Source organism: Macrosteles quadrilineatus, unplaced genomic scaffold (assembly GCF_028750875.1).
Source record: "Macrosteles quadrilineatus isolate MER2022 unplaced genomic scaffold, UCM_ALF_1.0 Scaffold_9__3_contigs__length_116548681, whole genome shotgun sequence".
NCBI lineage: Eukaryota > Metazoa > Arthropoda > Insecta > Hemiptera > Cicadellidae > Macrosteles > Macrosteles quadrilineatus.
In genome coordinates this window covers 106074085-106091602 of record NW_026542602.1, presented here as the reverse complement: position 1 = coordinate 106091602, position 17518 = coordinate 106074085, and the positions used below count along the sequence as shown (strand labels likewise).

The window sequence follows — 17518 nt, the reverse complement described above, 5'->3', positions numbered from 1 at the left end:
CTTTCTGAAACTTGGCATACATGTTAAGGTAGTAGAGACCCATGGTTGGAAAAAGCTATCTTAATTCAACTTATAGTTTCAAAATGGTGGTAATTTTAATTTTTTAAACTTAAATTGCTAACATATGGCTGATTTTATGAAAGAATTTGATGGATATTTTTCTTTTTAGCATTTTTAATTCCCCATCAAACGATACCAAGTTCAAAAAGATCGAATTAAAAATACCTGTTATATCAACAATTTTATTTGTAAAATGAGGCAAACCTTGACCAGTTAAGTAGTCTTGTTCTACCCCACTTCAAACAAAAAATCGCGATATTTCAGGTAATTGTTATTCGATCTTTTTGAACTTGGTATCGTCAGATAGTATTTTGTCAAAAAACATTTTGTCATAAAAACACCTATATTTTAGTAATTTAATTTTAAAATATTTTGTATCAGGTATCATTTATTTAAATATTATGTGAAGCATGATTCGAAGAAATGGTTTTATATTCACTAAATCTCAAATAAAAATATTTCTCTTAAGACATGTATAATTAATTCGTGCAATAACATACATAAGACAGATAAATGTATTGGCAAAAGAATAATATGTTCATAACTCGATTCTAAAATGTATATGTAGGAGTAAATAATATGTTCACATTTGAATACTCCATTCACAACTAATTGTTATGCTCGCGACTAAATTTAGCTACCCATTGACAAGAGAGCGCTGTATACATATAATCGAATACTAGCTATATATTCACTACTGCATTAGATTTTTTTAAATAGACTACCTTACCTCTGTCTCAAGTTATTTTTTTTTTTTTTCATGAAACGTCTTCTGCCTAATTTTGTTGCAAGCACAACATTATCAGCAAACAAGTCCCAACTCAAAAATTGAATAAAATTTACAAACAATAAAATACTTTTAACAAATTTGGACCGTATGTGTTAGGGTTTCTATCAAATACAAATTTCGCTTGTATAAACAAACAATAAATACAATATACAAAGAGAACACGAGACGATTACGTTAATGTTGTGAATGAAGTCGAAAGGTATTTTTTCCCTAGGCCTAGGACGCTAGGCACGGGTTTGTTTTTCACATTACTTCAGAGTAGACTTATTAACAACTTTTAAGAAAAAAGTGAAATTGACTTCCGGACGATTTACATTTGATATTTAGATATGTTTCTTACTCAGGAACAATGAATATTGGTAAAGAGTTCCGGGACACCCTGTATAATCTTTTTTGTAACCTAAATGGTCCTAACAGCAAATGCTAAGGTAGATGATACAAGTTTAACAACAGCGGTATAGGTTAGAGAAGCTCATTCAAATATGTTTGGAACAATAATTTGAGAAAGGTACAACATTTTAGGTATACGTTATTGAGCACTCTAGTAGCTGATAGTATTTCAGTTGCAGTTTCCTAAAAAAAACTTATATCTGCTGCTCGGCAATTACACTTCGGCTGATTGAACGTTTGTTGATAGTACAAGTTCAATGTCGTTTTCTGCATCGGGTCGCCGGAATGGTCGCCCCCGGAAACATCACCCCCCAGGCTAAACGTGACGTCACGAAACCAGACAACCAGCTGGTATAAAATCTATGTCCGCGACCGGAATCGTTCCCCCCCAAGGGCTTGACAAGTAATTTATCAAAATCTAGTTGATATGAACTAATTATGTTATTAATTTTAATTCAAACAAGTAGAAACGGAAAGGTCTTCCCCGGCAAGGCATCCCCTATGTACACCCCGGAATCGTCCCCCCCTGAAACGCTACCCCTAGTAGGGCTGGGCTGCTCGGCAGCCTACCTGCTGCCCGTCCTCCTGAGTCCATTGTTCTGAGGGTCGGCCGCTAGTTCATTATTATTGTCGCTTGGACAACAGCTTTTCCACAGAAGAAAATTTCAGACGCTGTGGTTGAATATCAATCAGTAGATTTAGATGTGTATGAACTTCTAAGACAACTAAATAATGCGAGCAAAGATTGACTTTAAAAAATGATTCTTTTATACTTAATTCATAACCAACGATAATGCGTAAAGTATAATTTTTTTCTGTTGCATTAAATGGTAGTTATACTTATCAACATCAGTAAACTTACCTTACACCCTATGGTAATTGTTAAGCAACACATTTGTTAAAAATAGAATAATGTATAAATGTATTAAAAATGAATCGCATTGCTTTAGGTTTGGCCCCGATTTAATTAATAATTTGAAAATTAGAAACAGATTATTAAATAAGAATAAACATAATAATATCTTTTAGGGGATTAATCCCTTAAACTTATCGAAATAATTAATTGTTAGTAATTACAAATATGTAAATGATAGGCTACTATTCTAAAGGTTATGCCAAAAAGTACCTTAATTCAGAAACAGCCTAGGCTAGTTTCATATCACTGGAATAGAGTCAAAATATAATGAAAGTATAATCAAAATATCAGAATCACTTTAAATCGAGAAGAGGACTTGCAATCAGTGTTGATATACCAATAAATTAGTTTTGTTATAAGATGTATATGTTTAGAAAACCTTTTTGCTACTGAAGTTTGCAAAATTATGTTTCATAATTACTAAGGGGAAAATATACGTGAGTTCAAATTTTTAATATGTAATCAAAATTTGAAATGTTGAGCTGTAAACTTGTATTACATCGCTTAAACGATAGTAACATTCGTATATACTCCAATTAATGTATCACAAAGTGTCAATTATAATTAAAAATACCCCCGACACAGCAAACCTGCAGACTAAGCGAATTTCCACTTGCCTGATTGGATTTACGCTAAAATGTCTCTGTAAAAATATCACATTTATTCCCTATTTAAATAACATTAGTTCAATATATATCAATATCAATATCAATTGATATGGGGACGCCACCTAGGTGCGTATTTTAACCCAAATATGAGTGTATAATAGAATGGTGTGAGATGATCTGTGTAGCTTTGTTACTGACTAAGATCAGCTGTTTCATTAGCCAGGACCATTTATTTAAAGCCCAATGATCCGGAACAGCTGGGTCCAGTTTTGAATCATCAAAGTTTAACGAGTACTTAGGTTTGCTGCAACAGGGAGGGTAAAAAGGTGGTTTTTTTATGATAATAGTTTAGTATGAAATGAATGCATTTTCCAAATTTGATTAAAATATGTATATAAACAAGCAAACTACAACAGTTTACTTATTCTAAGTATAACATGGAAATTTTAAATTTACAGATTTTCGGAATTTTCTCCGTAACCATTAGGCGCATAATTAACGCTTCAATATACTAAATTATTTGTTTTTAAGCTCTACAAAATGGTTTATAAAGAAATTGCGAAATTTTAAGTTTTTAGTGTCAAAAATGGGAAAACCCAATTTTTACCCCATAAACCCCCGTTCCCTTGGTTCGATCATGCTGGTTCGAAACGTAGGTTTACACGCGTGTACCAAATTTCATCAAATTTATGAATTTGAACGGATGGTGTTTTTGGCATCTAGGGACCTCAAAACGAAAAAGTAAATCGGTCCCGGGTCCAGGTCTTACCATGAGTACTACGGTAATAGCTTATTCCCTATAGGGGAAATTCGCTAACACAAATTTAGGATTTTGTAACAAAGTTTGGAAGACAGGTACTTAAATTGAGAAATAAATACACACAATGAGTACTAAATCGTCTATTAGGCCTATACATTTTAATTGTGGAAAGAAAATACAAAAATATACTTACTTACTTGAATACTTGATTCCTTCATCTTTGACCAACAAAAGTTGGATAGACTGCGTAAAAAAAAGAGTAAACTTATAAAACACTATAAACATATATATATATATATATATATATATATATATATATATATATATATATATATATATACAATTTAATCTGAACTGGTTACAATTACTATAACTGAATAACAATTTAATATTCTACAAAGTGTCAAGGAATTTATACAGTACCGATACAAACTTCATTTACAATATAATTTAAAACAATAAAATATATCAAAATCAAAATCAAGAGCACAAAAAGAATAAAAAAGCATAAAGATATTTTTTTTGTGTTACGCACTTTAAATTTGTGTGTTTCGTTTCTTATTCTTATTTTTATTTCTGTTTATAAATATACATTTTGCTACTGTAGTACCTTTACCTATTTGGTAATGTTTGGACACCTTCTTATATGGGAAAAGGTTGAAAATAATATGTTGATAATATTTCAAATTATCAAATCAAATACTTAGTCATTTTAACTACGTAAAAAATAATGTAAGTAAATAATTAAATATATTTTCTTAAATTGTTTTTGGCAACAAATAAATCATTAAAAACCTGGTAAACATTAAAGACCAAGAGCACAACAAATAAAGAAAGCAAAAAGAAAAATCATTTGTGTCCTAAATGAAAAATGGCTTTAATACAAAAAATAACGTTTTACTAAGGCTAGGATTATACTAGGACGCTGGCGTCCGGGATGCTGGCATCCGAGAGGCTAGCGTCCCACCTCGAGCCGAAAAATGACGTGATTTGTGTTGGGATGCTAGCCTCTCGGACTGTCATTTGATTTCAATGTTTAGTCACTTTTTGTAACATTAAATAACATTAGGTTTAACGAGTACCAAGGTTTTAAGTTTTAAGGGGGCTAATAAAGTGTGTTTTTTTAGTAAAATACTGTATTATTAGCTTAGTATAAAACAAATTGGCCAAGTTTAATCGAAATATATCCATACACAAGCAAATTCCAACACTTAACAACATTTTCTATAAGAATAACATGGCAATTTTAATATACAATTTTTTTTAATTTTCTCCATAACTAATAACAGTACAAAAAAACTTAAATATAGGTACTAAATTATTTGTTTTTAAGCTCATTAAAATTATCTAGAGAGAAATTGTGAATTTTTTTAGTTTTATGGGTCAAAAATAACAAACCCCTTTTTTTAGCACATTAACCCCGTTCCCAAGGTATGTTCATGCTGGTTCACGAACTCATTCAAATTTATCCCACCCTTCACATTAAAACCAAATTTCTTCAAAATAGATCAAAAGTTACTCCAGTTGTTTACAGACATATATATATAATATTTAAATCTATACGATCGGATGGTGTTTTTGGCCTCTGGGGACATCAAAATGAAAAAGTAAATCGGTCCCGGGCCTAGGTTTTACGATGCCACCTACGGTAATAACTTCGAGCTTTCGGTAACTTTTTTTAGCATCCGACGCTAGCATCCAAAGTATAATCGCCCCCATTTGATTTAATGCCCCGCTAGCGTCCCGGACGCTGGCCTCTCGGACGCTAGCGTCCTAGTATAATCCTAGCCTAAGTTGTTGAATATGCCTACGGTTATCTGTAAATATCAACCTATGCTCTTATTTAAGATTTCCTTCTGACTCCTTGCGGGATGTCCCCATTATGTGACAGAAAACTGACAGTCTTTAAAACGTTGTTTTTAGGTGTGGTGTTTATGTACCAAATCTTATTGATTTATCTATTGCCGTTTTGAAAATATTAAGCCCATGCGGGACTTTATAAATACACCCTAAATATGTGACCGTGAGCGCGGTAACTCGGGCAACAACGCTGCGAGTTTGATGAGATTTGTTACAAACGTGTAAGCCTAAGTTTATTAGAACGAGTTCGTGAACCAGCATAATCGGACTATGGGAACGGGTGTGTCTGAATTGCGAACACCTCCAAAATGCTGGAGACTGAACATAAGTCGCCAAGATTGCGCACAAATATTCGGAATCGGGGAAAATGGATGAGTCACTATTTCTTGTAATTTATGGAAGATTTAATACAATTGTTTTAAATGTAATGTTTTAAGACTTGACTTGGCATGTACAAAAACGCAAAGAGTGGAAAAGTAAACGGATAAGCAAGAATTCATGTGGGTGGGTTTCATCGATTTCCACTAGAGTGTGCAATTAATTGTGATTTATTATATTTTTAAACGTGACAGAGTTTTTTTTCCATTTCAGGATTCTGAATCAACCACTTTCGCGATTTCGTGATTTTTGTGTTGAAATAAATATAATTTTCTAAGGAAGGGAATTTCAATGCCATGATTTCATTTTTTAAAGTTTAATTTTTTTAGTCTAGCAGCCAACGCTAATAATTTAAAGTCGTTTCATTGCTGTTTTAACTAACAGCTGGTTTCAAACTGTCATTGACGTTTTTATGTTACAAGTAGTTTACTTAAATATTGATCGTCGGTGTTTGCCCGCATACTGTTTCAATTTTAAATGTTGTTTTTTCCTACCGTAACGGATCTTCGTATTCAGGATATCTGTAGATTTGATTTGAACTATACATCTACCCTTGGGTAAAATCAAGATTTGTCTGAAATCAAATCTGTGTAAGTAGGCCTATAAGTTTATGCCATGAAAGTTATGTCATGTTTGTAGAATGTGTGTAGTCTATATCGATATACCAAAATTTCGAGGGTTATAAAAATGTGAACCGGTGTAGCAGGTCTCTAGAAAACACTGGGGAAAATCCCCTACAATATTTTGAGCTGATTTTATTGTTAGTGCAACTTTAGAGTATACTTTTTACAAATTACATTAACATTTTCAAAATCTGTTTAAAACTCAATGAGGCGTTCTGTTCACAAATTAACCCCTTCCAAATTAATTAAGTACATAGGCTAGATAACACTGATAAATTATGAATTATATTAATGTACGAATTATGGTAAAAAGATGAAACTGACTTTAGTAAATAACTAACTAAACTTTTCCTTGACTATGTTAAACAAACGTATTTGGCTCAGGTATTCTTGGGAGGGATACCTGAAATGGGGAAGTCTAAGCTATTTTACAAAAAAATACTTCCCGCTATAAATACAGTTGTACTCTACGAATTAATAGTCTGCAAATTACAGACGAATTCCATAAATCAATACTCTGAGAATAGTGGATACTATACTTAGGATTATGTTCTCTTGCAAACTTATAAGTTATACGTATTAATATTCTGCGAACTATAGGTAGATTTAAATGTGTAACTTTCAAAACAATGGGCGACCGTTCATGGAATAACTGTACTACGGTACTTCAATGTCAATTTAGTTATTTAATATCAGCAGTGTGAAATCATGAAATAAAGTGAATGTGACACTGTTGCTTGCTTCTCTGTCAACGCAAACGTAAACAGTGTGAGCTTTTTCCTGTTTATTGCCGAAGAAACTAACCAATATTTACTTTCTAAATTCTTTTTACGGGAAAGAGTCCTTCACCAATATCAAAAATCAAATCAGGAATATTCTCAATGCATTTATTTTACCATAAAATCCAGACAATTATTTAAATGTATAAAAATTATATACAGCATTTATTGCTCAATGTTAACAATTTAAGAATTAGGAAATGTGAAAATATGTTTGTCAAGTGTGTATTGACTGTATTATGATGTTGAGTGGTTGAAGCATGCTCATATTAATACGAGTTGATTCCTTACTTAATTGTCACTATTACTATAAACATTTTATTTCATTTCCACGTGTTTCAAATACATTTTATACGTTGACGGAAAAAAACTATATGTAATTTATACATCATTTGATGTATAAAATTAAGGGGAAATGTCTAGAGAAAGCACAATATCAAAGTGTTAATTTGTATTTATCTTAATATCCACAACATTTGCGTAATAATACCAAATCCTTCCCATTCTTGCGAGTTCAGTCGAGCGGTGGTAATATGGGACAGTCTCTACCCTTGTGAACAATAGCTGGCTCGAGTCACGAGCCCAAGCCCTACAGCAGGTATACCGGGGGAGATCATGGCACGGGGGGACCTTTCCGGGGTGTGAATTTTGAAAACGATCGGGGTTAACGTATCCGGTTAACACAATCAATTCTAATTAGAAAATCTGGTAATTGTATATGATAAGTGAATATAATTATCTAATTAATGCGCAAACTCAAAAATAACTCGTCATATCGACGAGTGCATGCTGCAACTGAAATTGAGTGTCCGCGGCCGGAAACATCACCCCCCGGTCTCTGACGTCAATATGACGTAGGGGGGTGATGTTTCCGGGGGCGACCTTTCCGCGTCCCCTTCTGCATCTGTGTACCAGCTGCTACTGCAGTAGCCACAGTATGAAATTGCTATGGATCCCTGTCCCAACACAACCGCTTGAAGTGTGTGCGCGTGTGTGAGAGAATTGGTACTGAGGTGTGTGTTTCATATATTGAAAATCTATAGTTTTGCAGTTTTTTTCTCACAACCGATACACCAGAATGCCAGGCCTGGTTGAAGGCAGATTGGCTCTTGTGACAGGTAATATTACTGTTTTTAATCTCTATAACGTTTATTTAATAGTTGGACTACTAAGAATTTGATTAACTAACTGTATACCACATGGGCTGTTATAAATGTTATGCAACAGTCACTCTAGCTTTTAGAGAATTTCCCTATAGGGAAGTAGCCTTTCTATTCTGTGCTCTCTGGAAGTACTGTAGTTGTTATTGTAGTTGGCACTGTATTTTTTCACCTAGACCCTAGATTTTTTCATTTTTATGTCTCTAGAGAGGCCAAAAACACTAATCGTTCAAATTTTTATATGCATTTTAAACGCATTTGTATGGGTATTTTTTAAAGTATATTGTTTTTAATATGAATATAAAGATATACGTTTCAAACTTATGAGGAATGTTTGCATTTACAAACATTTATTTATTGTTTTCTCTAGGAGTCCATAAAAAGATTCAGTTTGATAAGGAAAATCTACCAATGTGAGACTAATAGCTAAGGTCAAGTTCAATTGGGTCGACTCTTATCACTCTATTTGCCTGACACTAACTCACTGATAACACCTGACACTGATAACTAGTGATATGAATATCTCTTGTAATGTCAGTCTTAAACTATATTTTGCTTCTTCATGTATATAATATTTTGTATTGAGTATTTATTCTGTCGTTACTATTAGTATAATATGATGTCTCTTGTAATGTTAGTCTGCAACTATTTATTCTACTTGTTCATGCATGTTTTATTTTGTAATGAGTCGGATCATTCTATACAATCTGTCTAGTCTCTTGAATGTATTGTTCCATGTATATTTGCTATTCTTGTATTTATTTTTGCAGACCATCTTGTTTTGATATGTATTGTTTAATGGCATTTGCCGTAGAAATGAATAAATGAATAAATGAATAAATGAATGAATAAATGAATAAATGAATGACACTAACCCCATTAAAGAACTGAAAACGTATATTTATTTCCTACAGAAAATAACTATTTAATATCTTACTAAGCTAACCCACAGCTCATTGTTACTTAACGCTCATGGTAAAGGTAGCTTAACGTAATTTTACTTTTTCATACAAATTTTATTTTAATTTTACAACAAATTAATTAATCACATAACTTATTTTTTGTTAAAATAATTAGTTTTTTAGCATGTAATTTTCAATACAAATCGTTTATTGCTAAAGGTGTCTTATTATCTTCCTTTGGTTAAATTCTCACAACTGTATGGTCCAGAATTCCAACCAGATACTGGCCCATACTGCCCGGGTTCTGGTCCAGTACTGCCCAGGTTCTTGCCCAGTACTCTGGCCAGGTTTTAGTCCAGTACTAACTATGTTCTAGTCCAGTACTTCCCAGATACTGGTCCATACTGCCCATTCCCAGGTTCTGGCCAGTGCTTTCCAGTGATTGCCAATTTTGCAAGTGCTTCTCCTAGGCTAGAAATGTGTTTCTGAACCAGAACAATCTTCCTCATAGTATCCTAAGGTTGTACAACTTTCGTTAAATTAACCTAAAATTCGTCCTGAAATTTGTTAGCGAGTTAGCGGAGCGAGTTAATGTATGTACATTAAGTATCATGGATGTTCATTTACCATTTCTCAACCATTTCGCAGGTGGGAGTAGTGGCATAGGCAGAGCAGCATGTCAGGTGTTGGCCAGAGAAGGTGCCACGGTAGTTGTCACATGTGTGGATGACTATGGAGCGAAGGCAACAATGGAAACATTACCAGGTAGGCTATACTTCATGTTGGTCATCTCCACGATACCAATGTGCAAAACTACAAAATACAAGGGCGGTTTTTAAGTAGGGCCGGTTTCGCATGTAAATCTATATTTCACTCATCGCCGTTTACTGGCATCTGTGAACAGAATGACTCAAATGTCTGCTCTGTAGCTGTCATTTATGATTCTCTGTGTGTTTTTAAAAATTTGTGAAAATTCAAATCTCCCGCCGCGTCCGAGGTTAGGTCAGTGATATTTTTTTGATTACAATAACAAACATATCCGATGCTGAGAATCATTGCCAAAATGACTGAAGGTGGTGTTAATAACGCAATGAGTGAGGTTAAAGTACGAAAATGGGTTATAGAGTGTTAAAACAGCCGAGAAATCATTTTTTCTTAGTGGTCTTCTTTTAGCAGTCTGGGTCTTACCATAGACAAAAAATTTACCAGCCGTGCTGCTGTTACCATGGTTACCATAGGTTCCGGTGCACACTGCTGGGAGCGCCGTGTAGTCACTTAACGTGTACGCCGGAACTACATGACGCTTCCAGTGGTGTGCGCCAGAACCTATGGTAACCGCAACACAGATGACGGTCTTTATTTAATTCTTTTTGTCTATTGTCTTACCTAGGACGTGGCGGGAGATTCGATTGTTTAAATAAAAACTTTAAAACATACAGCGAAGCGTACATCACAGATACAGAGCTTAAATTGGCATTATGTTATGCTTGTAAATGGTGATGAGCCTCATTACGGCGTACAAGCGAACTACGGTTTTATACGAGAAACCGGCCCTTCCTAAAAAAAAACCATGTTTCTTTTTTTGGGCCTCTCCCACCACAACTTTGCATCAGACTTAGTTCATAGCTGTTGTTATTATTTGAACTCAATTGCATGATCATAGACTTAGGAAAAGAAATTTTCTGTGCTTTTTAAATTTGGTGGTTTCATAGTTCAAGTAAAGTTAAAAAACCTCGTTATGTCCAGGAGCCAGCCATTCATGGATGAAGTTTGATGTGACCGACAAAACACCTGTGTATATCCTAGATAAAATATTCATCGAATACCGAAAATACCCAGACATTCTTGTCAACTGTGCAGGCATTGTCAGATTCACTCCGCCACTAGAAGAGACCCCAGAGACTTTCCAGAGCATCATTGATGTCAATCTAAAAGTGAGCTTGTGTTAAGAGTTTTACACGTAAAATATCAACAATTATCAACGGAGTGGTGGCCACCACTTTACTTTTTAGTCATTGGACCCTGAGAGACCAAAAAGCCGGTTGATATAGATTGATATTAGTTAACTTTAAAGATAATTTTTATTTTCAAATCAAAATTTACTTGATTTCACCTGAAACCCAGCATAGTCCCATGGAAATTTAGTTTTTTTCTTCCTTTCTTGTAGGTTTTAAGTGGACTTGACTTGCAAATCCTAACTTCACATCTCAAAAAAAGTAATTTTAAAATTAGTTTTAGGTATTATTTTAAATTTGGCTATTTTTACTATGCTTCCACTCCAGGCCAATCTAAACTCTTATATAAGACTATGTTTAGTGTAAACACATACATTAATGATAAGTGATTATAATTACTGGTTTGTTAGACTCTTGGAGTTGCAGCACATTGGGGTTCACCTTACGTTCGATTTAATAGAAGTGTGCTTGCATAGGCTAAATAGTTTCAGTAAAAGTTTGGTTATGTTACCAAACTTGCTTCCAATACATCGTTTATGCTTGGCGGGCTTTTAAATTTAAAGGGTTAAACATATTCAGCTTTACTCGATTGGAATGCATAGTAAAAATTACCAAAGTTTCCTACACTTAAATAGTTTTCCTACAAAAACATGTGGAAGGCATTTTGAATAGTTTTATTACATCCGCAAAGTTGATACAGCTACCAACTACAGTCTATAACTTGGTCTCAATATTCTAGGGGACATTTTTCACATGTCAGGAGTTTTGCAAGCGACTCGTCAGAAACAAAATGGCCGGCTCTATCGTAAACGTGGCCAGTATGACGGGCCACCGCGGATTCGAGGGTATGAGTGCTTACGCGGCTAGCAAACTTGGGGTGGAAGGTGTCACGAGGTGCCTGGCCAGGGATATGGGTCGGTAAGTACCATAGGCATAGGCATAAATATAGACAGTTCTCCGAAACACAATTTCAGAGCATTGCCTATTGGAGAGGCACATGGTGATTTCCATGTTGACATGTTCGAACATTTGAAACAGATCGATATTATGGCTTGGCCAAAGAAATGTCTGGTATTCGTAACAAAGCTACTCAAGGTATTACAATACATTGTATCAATGTCTTTTCAACACCGAAGACGACATCCCATCTATATGGACCAGCTGTCGCCCATTGTGAATTCAAAACATAATTATGTAAGCCAGCCATAGGTTTTGCTAGCAACAAATGGCATATGTTGTTCAAAGGTTTATTGCGGACATTTTCTATCACGATGGTAAAAAACAATACACAACGTTTCAGGATCTGGAATCTGATCCCATCCTCAGGTGAAAAACTTAACTAACACATTACAACTAACAATACACAAACGCCCAACCTAATTAGGAATACACTACCGAGGGTAGCAGTAAAAAAAACATGCATTATATAGCAGTCAAGTCATGATACAACATGCAAATAATAACCAATCACAAAACACTATAGTCTATCAAAGGTGTAGTGTTAACAGCTTACAGAGTCGTACACTAAAAACACCGTTCGCAATGACTCCACCAATGAATGAGACTGAAGCAACGTGGCCGACCAATCGGAAACACGGAAACAACAGAGATGGCATCTGGTCCCTGGAAAAGTACTTGTACCAGTCTTTATACCAAGAATAGTTCATCTGCGACTGTAAACAAAGGATGGAAAAGTTTTGTAAATAATATAATATTGCATACTTTGCACATGGTACCCCTTTAAGTGCTACATCGTTTTTCCACGCAATTCTTAAGGGATGGAGTTAATAAGCTGTGGTGAAATTCCGAATTATTCAATGTAGTAGTAATAATGGCTTAGCAAAACTCAGTTGTAAAGGTGTATAATGGTCAATTTTCATATCACATAGTGCTTTAAAAAATCTGTTTCTAATTAATTAAGTAAATGGCTTCTAGTGCTATTCTTATGGAGAAAGTTTTATATTTCGTTTTCTGGTACTGTAACTTTATGGGAATTCTCCTATTTTCCCCGAGTCCCTGGGGTCAAGACCTTTAATTTAAGACATCTCCCACTTTTCTGCGGCTTACCAGACGTCCACAATTTTCTGGTGTTTTTAGTTTTTTTAGTTAATCTACTAAAGTTTACAAATTCAATTGTTATACCGTACATATGCCACTATGTCCATGCAAGGTATAACATCCGAGTGAACGACGTGCAGCCAGGCATGATTGACACAGCGATGTGCAAGGACTCTCCCCCTCACATGGTCCAAGACTGGATAGACCATTGCGCCACCAAGAGGAAGGGACGGCCTGAGGGTAGGTGGTAGTCAATATTTTAGAAGGGAAGTCTTCCATCAGGGATTTCGTAAAATACTAGTAGGTTTTTAGACAGGTAGATTTAGCCCAAAAAACCTCCAAGATAGAACAAACTCTAACAAAAGGGGTTTCAGCGGTTTTTGGCAGTAACAGGTGTATTTAAGTGCTAGAAACAATTCTATCAAAAATTGAAACAACCGGAAGTAGTTTTTTCCTAGATGGCCTCCGTGAGGCCCTCAAATCTACAAGATGACTGCAATTTCATCGATTTATAGTTAAGTATTGACCGATTTTCACGAAAATTATAAAAACATATAAAACCTATATACAACATATAATAACCTAACCCAAACATGGATTTTCGGGGTGTTATGTGCTAAAAAATAAGACTGTTTACCTCAAACGTTAGTTTTCAAATATTTTTTAAAAAGTTTATAGGCTTTTATATTCAAATTAAATTTTTCATCATTAGATTCAGCACAAAAAAACAAACAATGTAGAATATTGACTCTGTATTCTGCGTCAATTTGTTACAGAAATATTGAAAGTAGTAACTATTATATTTCTTTTCCATGTTAAATTTGTAGGTAGATCAACCATAGTCATTATATAATAATGACTATAATCATTATAGTCAATGGTATAATTACCCTGGCTGAAGAGTAAATAGCCCTAAAACAGCCCCATATTTCACGATCACGTCACGTATAACTAGACAACAGTTGTAGCCAGTGTATGAACGAAGCTTTTTTTAGTTATTAGTTATATAAATTATAAATCATCAATTACAATATTTGTTTGTTTTTGTATATGGTGTTTCTTTGCATAAAATTGGTATACAAAGGGTCTCTGAATACAGCTGTATTTCTTTAGATGCATGAGAGTTTACTTTTTTTATTAAATAATTTTGAAACCGGTTATGATCATAGCTTAATAATGTCTTGAGCTAATTCAATAGGTAGATAAAATGGCAGTGTTGTATGTTTAATACAACTGTATTGTACTGCTTGCTATTGATTATAGATATCAAAAACTCTACGTTTGAAGTAAAACTTCTGCGATTACGATATTGTTGATGATTTATGGCTGATGCCTGGCTCTTTTCATTTTAGAATTAGTGGAATATTAAAATATAAGCTGATTTATTGTATGAATTTCCATACAATGTAATGCCATTGGAATATAATAGTATATTTCGTACCTAGGGCCGAAAATGAGGTTTTGCCGGCTTGAGATAGTTTTTAAGTTCGAGACGAAGTCGAGAACTTAAATCGATCGAGAGCTGCAAAACCATTTCGGTCCGTGGTACGAACCCTATTTTTCACCACACTACACGGTTACCACTATTCACCACTATAATAATGCACACTGATAGTTAACACAACTACAACTTTTTGTTTATGTGGAGAAATAATTTGAGGAATCAGCAAAAATAAAAATAAATAGTTGCTAGGCAACGGTGACAATAACACAATTCTATTGCAATGCTGTGGATTTTGATTGTGTATTTAAATACCCCCGCCGCAGCAAACCTGCAGACTAAGCAAATTTCCATTTGACTGATTGGATTTACACTGAAATGTCTACTTAAAAATATAACATTTATTCTCGATTTAAATAGAATTAGTTTAACAAGTACTTAAGTTTGCTGCATCAGGGAGGGTAAAACTGTTTTTTTTTTTTTTTTTTGTAAAATGTTAGTAGTTAGTAAGAAATAAAAACATTTTCCAAATTTGATCAAAATATGTTCATAAACAAGCAAACTACAACAGTTTACTTATTCTCCATAAGAATAACATGGGAATTTTAAATTTACAATTTTTTTTATTTTCTCCGTAACCATTATGCGCATAATAACGCTTCAATATACTAAATTATTTGTTTTTTTAAGCTCTACAAAATGGTTTGGAAAGAAATTGCTAAATTTTATGTTTTTGGGGTCAAAAATGGGTAAAACCTATTTTTACCCCAAAAAATCCCCCGTAAACCCCCGTTCCCATGGTCCGATCATGCTGGATCGCGAACTCGTTCAAATAAACGTAGGTTTACACGTTTGCACCAAATTTCATCAAAATCGGATCATCTTTGCTCGAGTTATCGTGCTAACGGACACATATATATATATATATATATATATATATGTATATAAATATATAAATATATAACTATATAAATATATAAATATATAAATATATATATATATGAATTTGAACGGATGGTGTTTTTGGCCTTTAGGGACCTCAAAACGAAAAAAAAATTCGGTCCCGCGTCCGAGTCTTACCATGAGTACTACGGTAATAGCTTATTCCCTATATGGGAAATTCGCTAAAAGCATGCATGTTTTAAGTAAGTAAACGGACAGCTGATTTTGCGGCCCCGGCCTGTAAAAACCTGCTCGGTCCCCAAATTACGATGACAGCTGGCATGGCCAGCAAAACGTAACTTTCGGCCACCAATTAACGTATGTAATACAGCCAAAAACATCATAGTGTGGTGAAAACAAATAAACATCAACCCATTCAACTAAGGTTTACTGTTTAACTTGGATACAGTGAACCCTCTTGAATCTACTTACAGTATCGTTGCACAGTTTACAGCACTTCCCTACTTTCCTGTTTTTAAATATAACTCAAACAAATTTGTGTAATTTGTGTTTCTTTGAGTACGAGGAGTATTCAAACGGTCCCGGAACACGTATGTGTTGTTTAAGTGTGTTTAGTTGTTCAGATCGTTATATTCATATAATGTTTAAGTCATCAATGTATTTAATAAAACGTTATATGTTTCAGAGGTTGCGGAAGTGATAGTGTTTTTGGCCTCAGATCGCGCGTCCTACGTCAACGGCGCCCACGTCCCTGTAAATGGAGGCTTTTAACGTCTAGCTGTTATTGCAATAAAATCATTTCTCATGCTGCAGTAAAAACTGATCTATTCAATACATGCCTTGCCCCCCAAATTAGTCCTTATTATCTCTAAGGTAAAAAATCAGTGGAGCCAAGAGTAGTAGATAAAGATTTGACACACTTGTAAACTTCCTTAAAAAATCTAATATATAGAGAATATTTACTGATTGATGCCAAGTTCATGTTGCACTGTTTCTTTTTTTTTGTTTTTGTTTTTTTTTGCTAGACTGCAATTTTGTATGATTATTGATAATTGGCCGTAGGAATATTAACCCCTCTCCCTGTATGTACAATATTGTAAAAAAAAAACTAAGTCTTAGGTCAACCTCCTAAATAATTAGAATCCTAATAATTAGAAGTTATTAATTTGTAAAATGAATACCATAACATTATGTAAAAAAGCGAATATTTTTCGTTTGCCTAGTTCTGAAATAAGAAATTATGTTGATTAACCTGTCAATGATTTGGCATTGTGGCGGGTTTTGACTGATTGAGACCTGATTGAGACGGGATTGAGATGTATATAGATTGGATTGAGACGGGATTGAGATGGGTTGAGACGGGATTGAAATGGATTGAGATGGTATTGAGACGGGATTGAGGTGGATTGAGACGGGATTGAGATGGGTTGAGACAGGATTGAAATGGATTGAGATGGTATTGAGACGGGATTGAGATGGGATTGGGACGGGATTGAGAAGGGATTAAATGTAATTGAGACAGGATTTAGAAGGATTTCCAATTTTCAAGTTTGCTGCCATTTTGGAAAATGGCCGCCATATTTGAAACAATAGAATCAATACTTTGTACGTATTTTTTTATTATTATTATTTTTTTTTAATGTTGATGCAATCACTTATTTACTCTTCCCATTTTCGCCTATATAAACCTACTCGCTTAAGAGATACATGATGGAAAATGTACACCGGAAATAATTTTTTCATAACTCCTTAACGAGTGGGTTTATGGAAAAATTCTCAAGAATTTTTTGTTAATTGCATGTTACATCCGTAAAATATAGGGTGTTCTATAAGAAATTTCTAAGTTGGCCTCCATTTTGGAAAATGTTGGTTGAATGAAAAAAAAAACGGAATTCTTATTTTTAGGTTTCACCAAAAATAAAGGAATGTGTCCCA

At 34.2% G+C, this 17518-nt stretch overlaps 1 protein-coding gene across 1 annotated transcript; it reads left to right on the top strand.

Moving 5' to 3' along the window:
* The first annotated feature begins 8108 nt into the window (after positions 1-8108).
* LOC129004273 (estradiol 17-beta-dehydrogenase 8-like) lies at positions 8109-16379 on the top strand. Its single transcript, XM_054432789.1, has 6 exons — positions 8109-8282; positions 9875-9991; positions 10973-11160; positions 11921-12099; positions 13352-13479; positions 16269-16379. Exons 1-6 carry the CDS (start codon positions 8243-8245, stop codon positions 16352-16354), a joined length of 738 nt encoding a protein of 245 aa, XP_054288764.1. The 5' UTR covers positions 8109-8242; the 3' UTR covers positions 16355-16379.
* The last annotated feature ends 1139 nt before the right edge of the window (positions 16380-17518 follow it).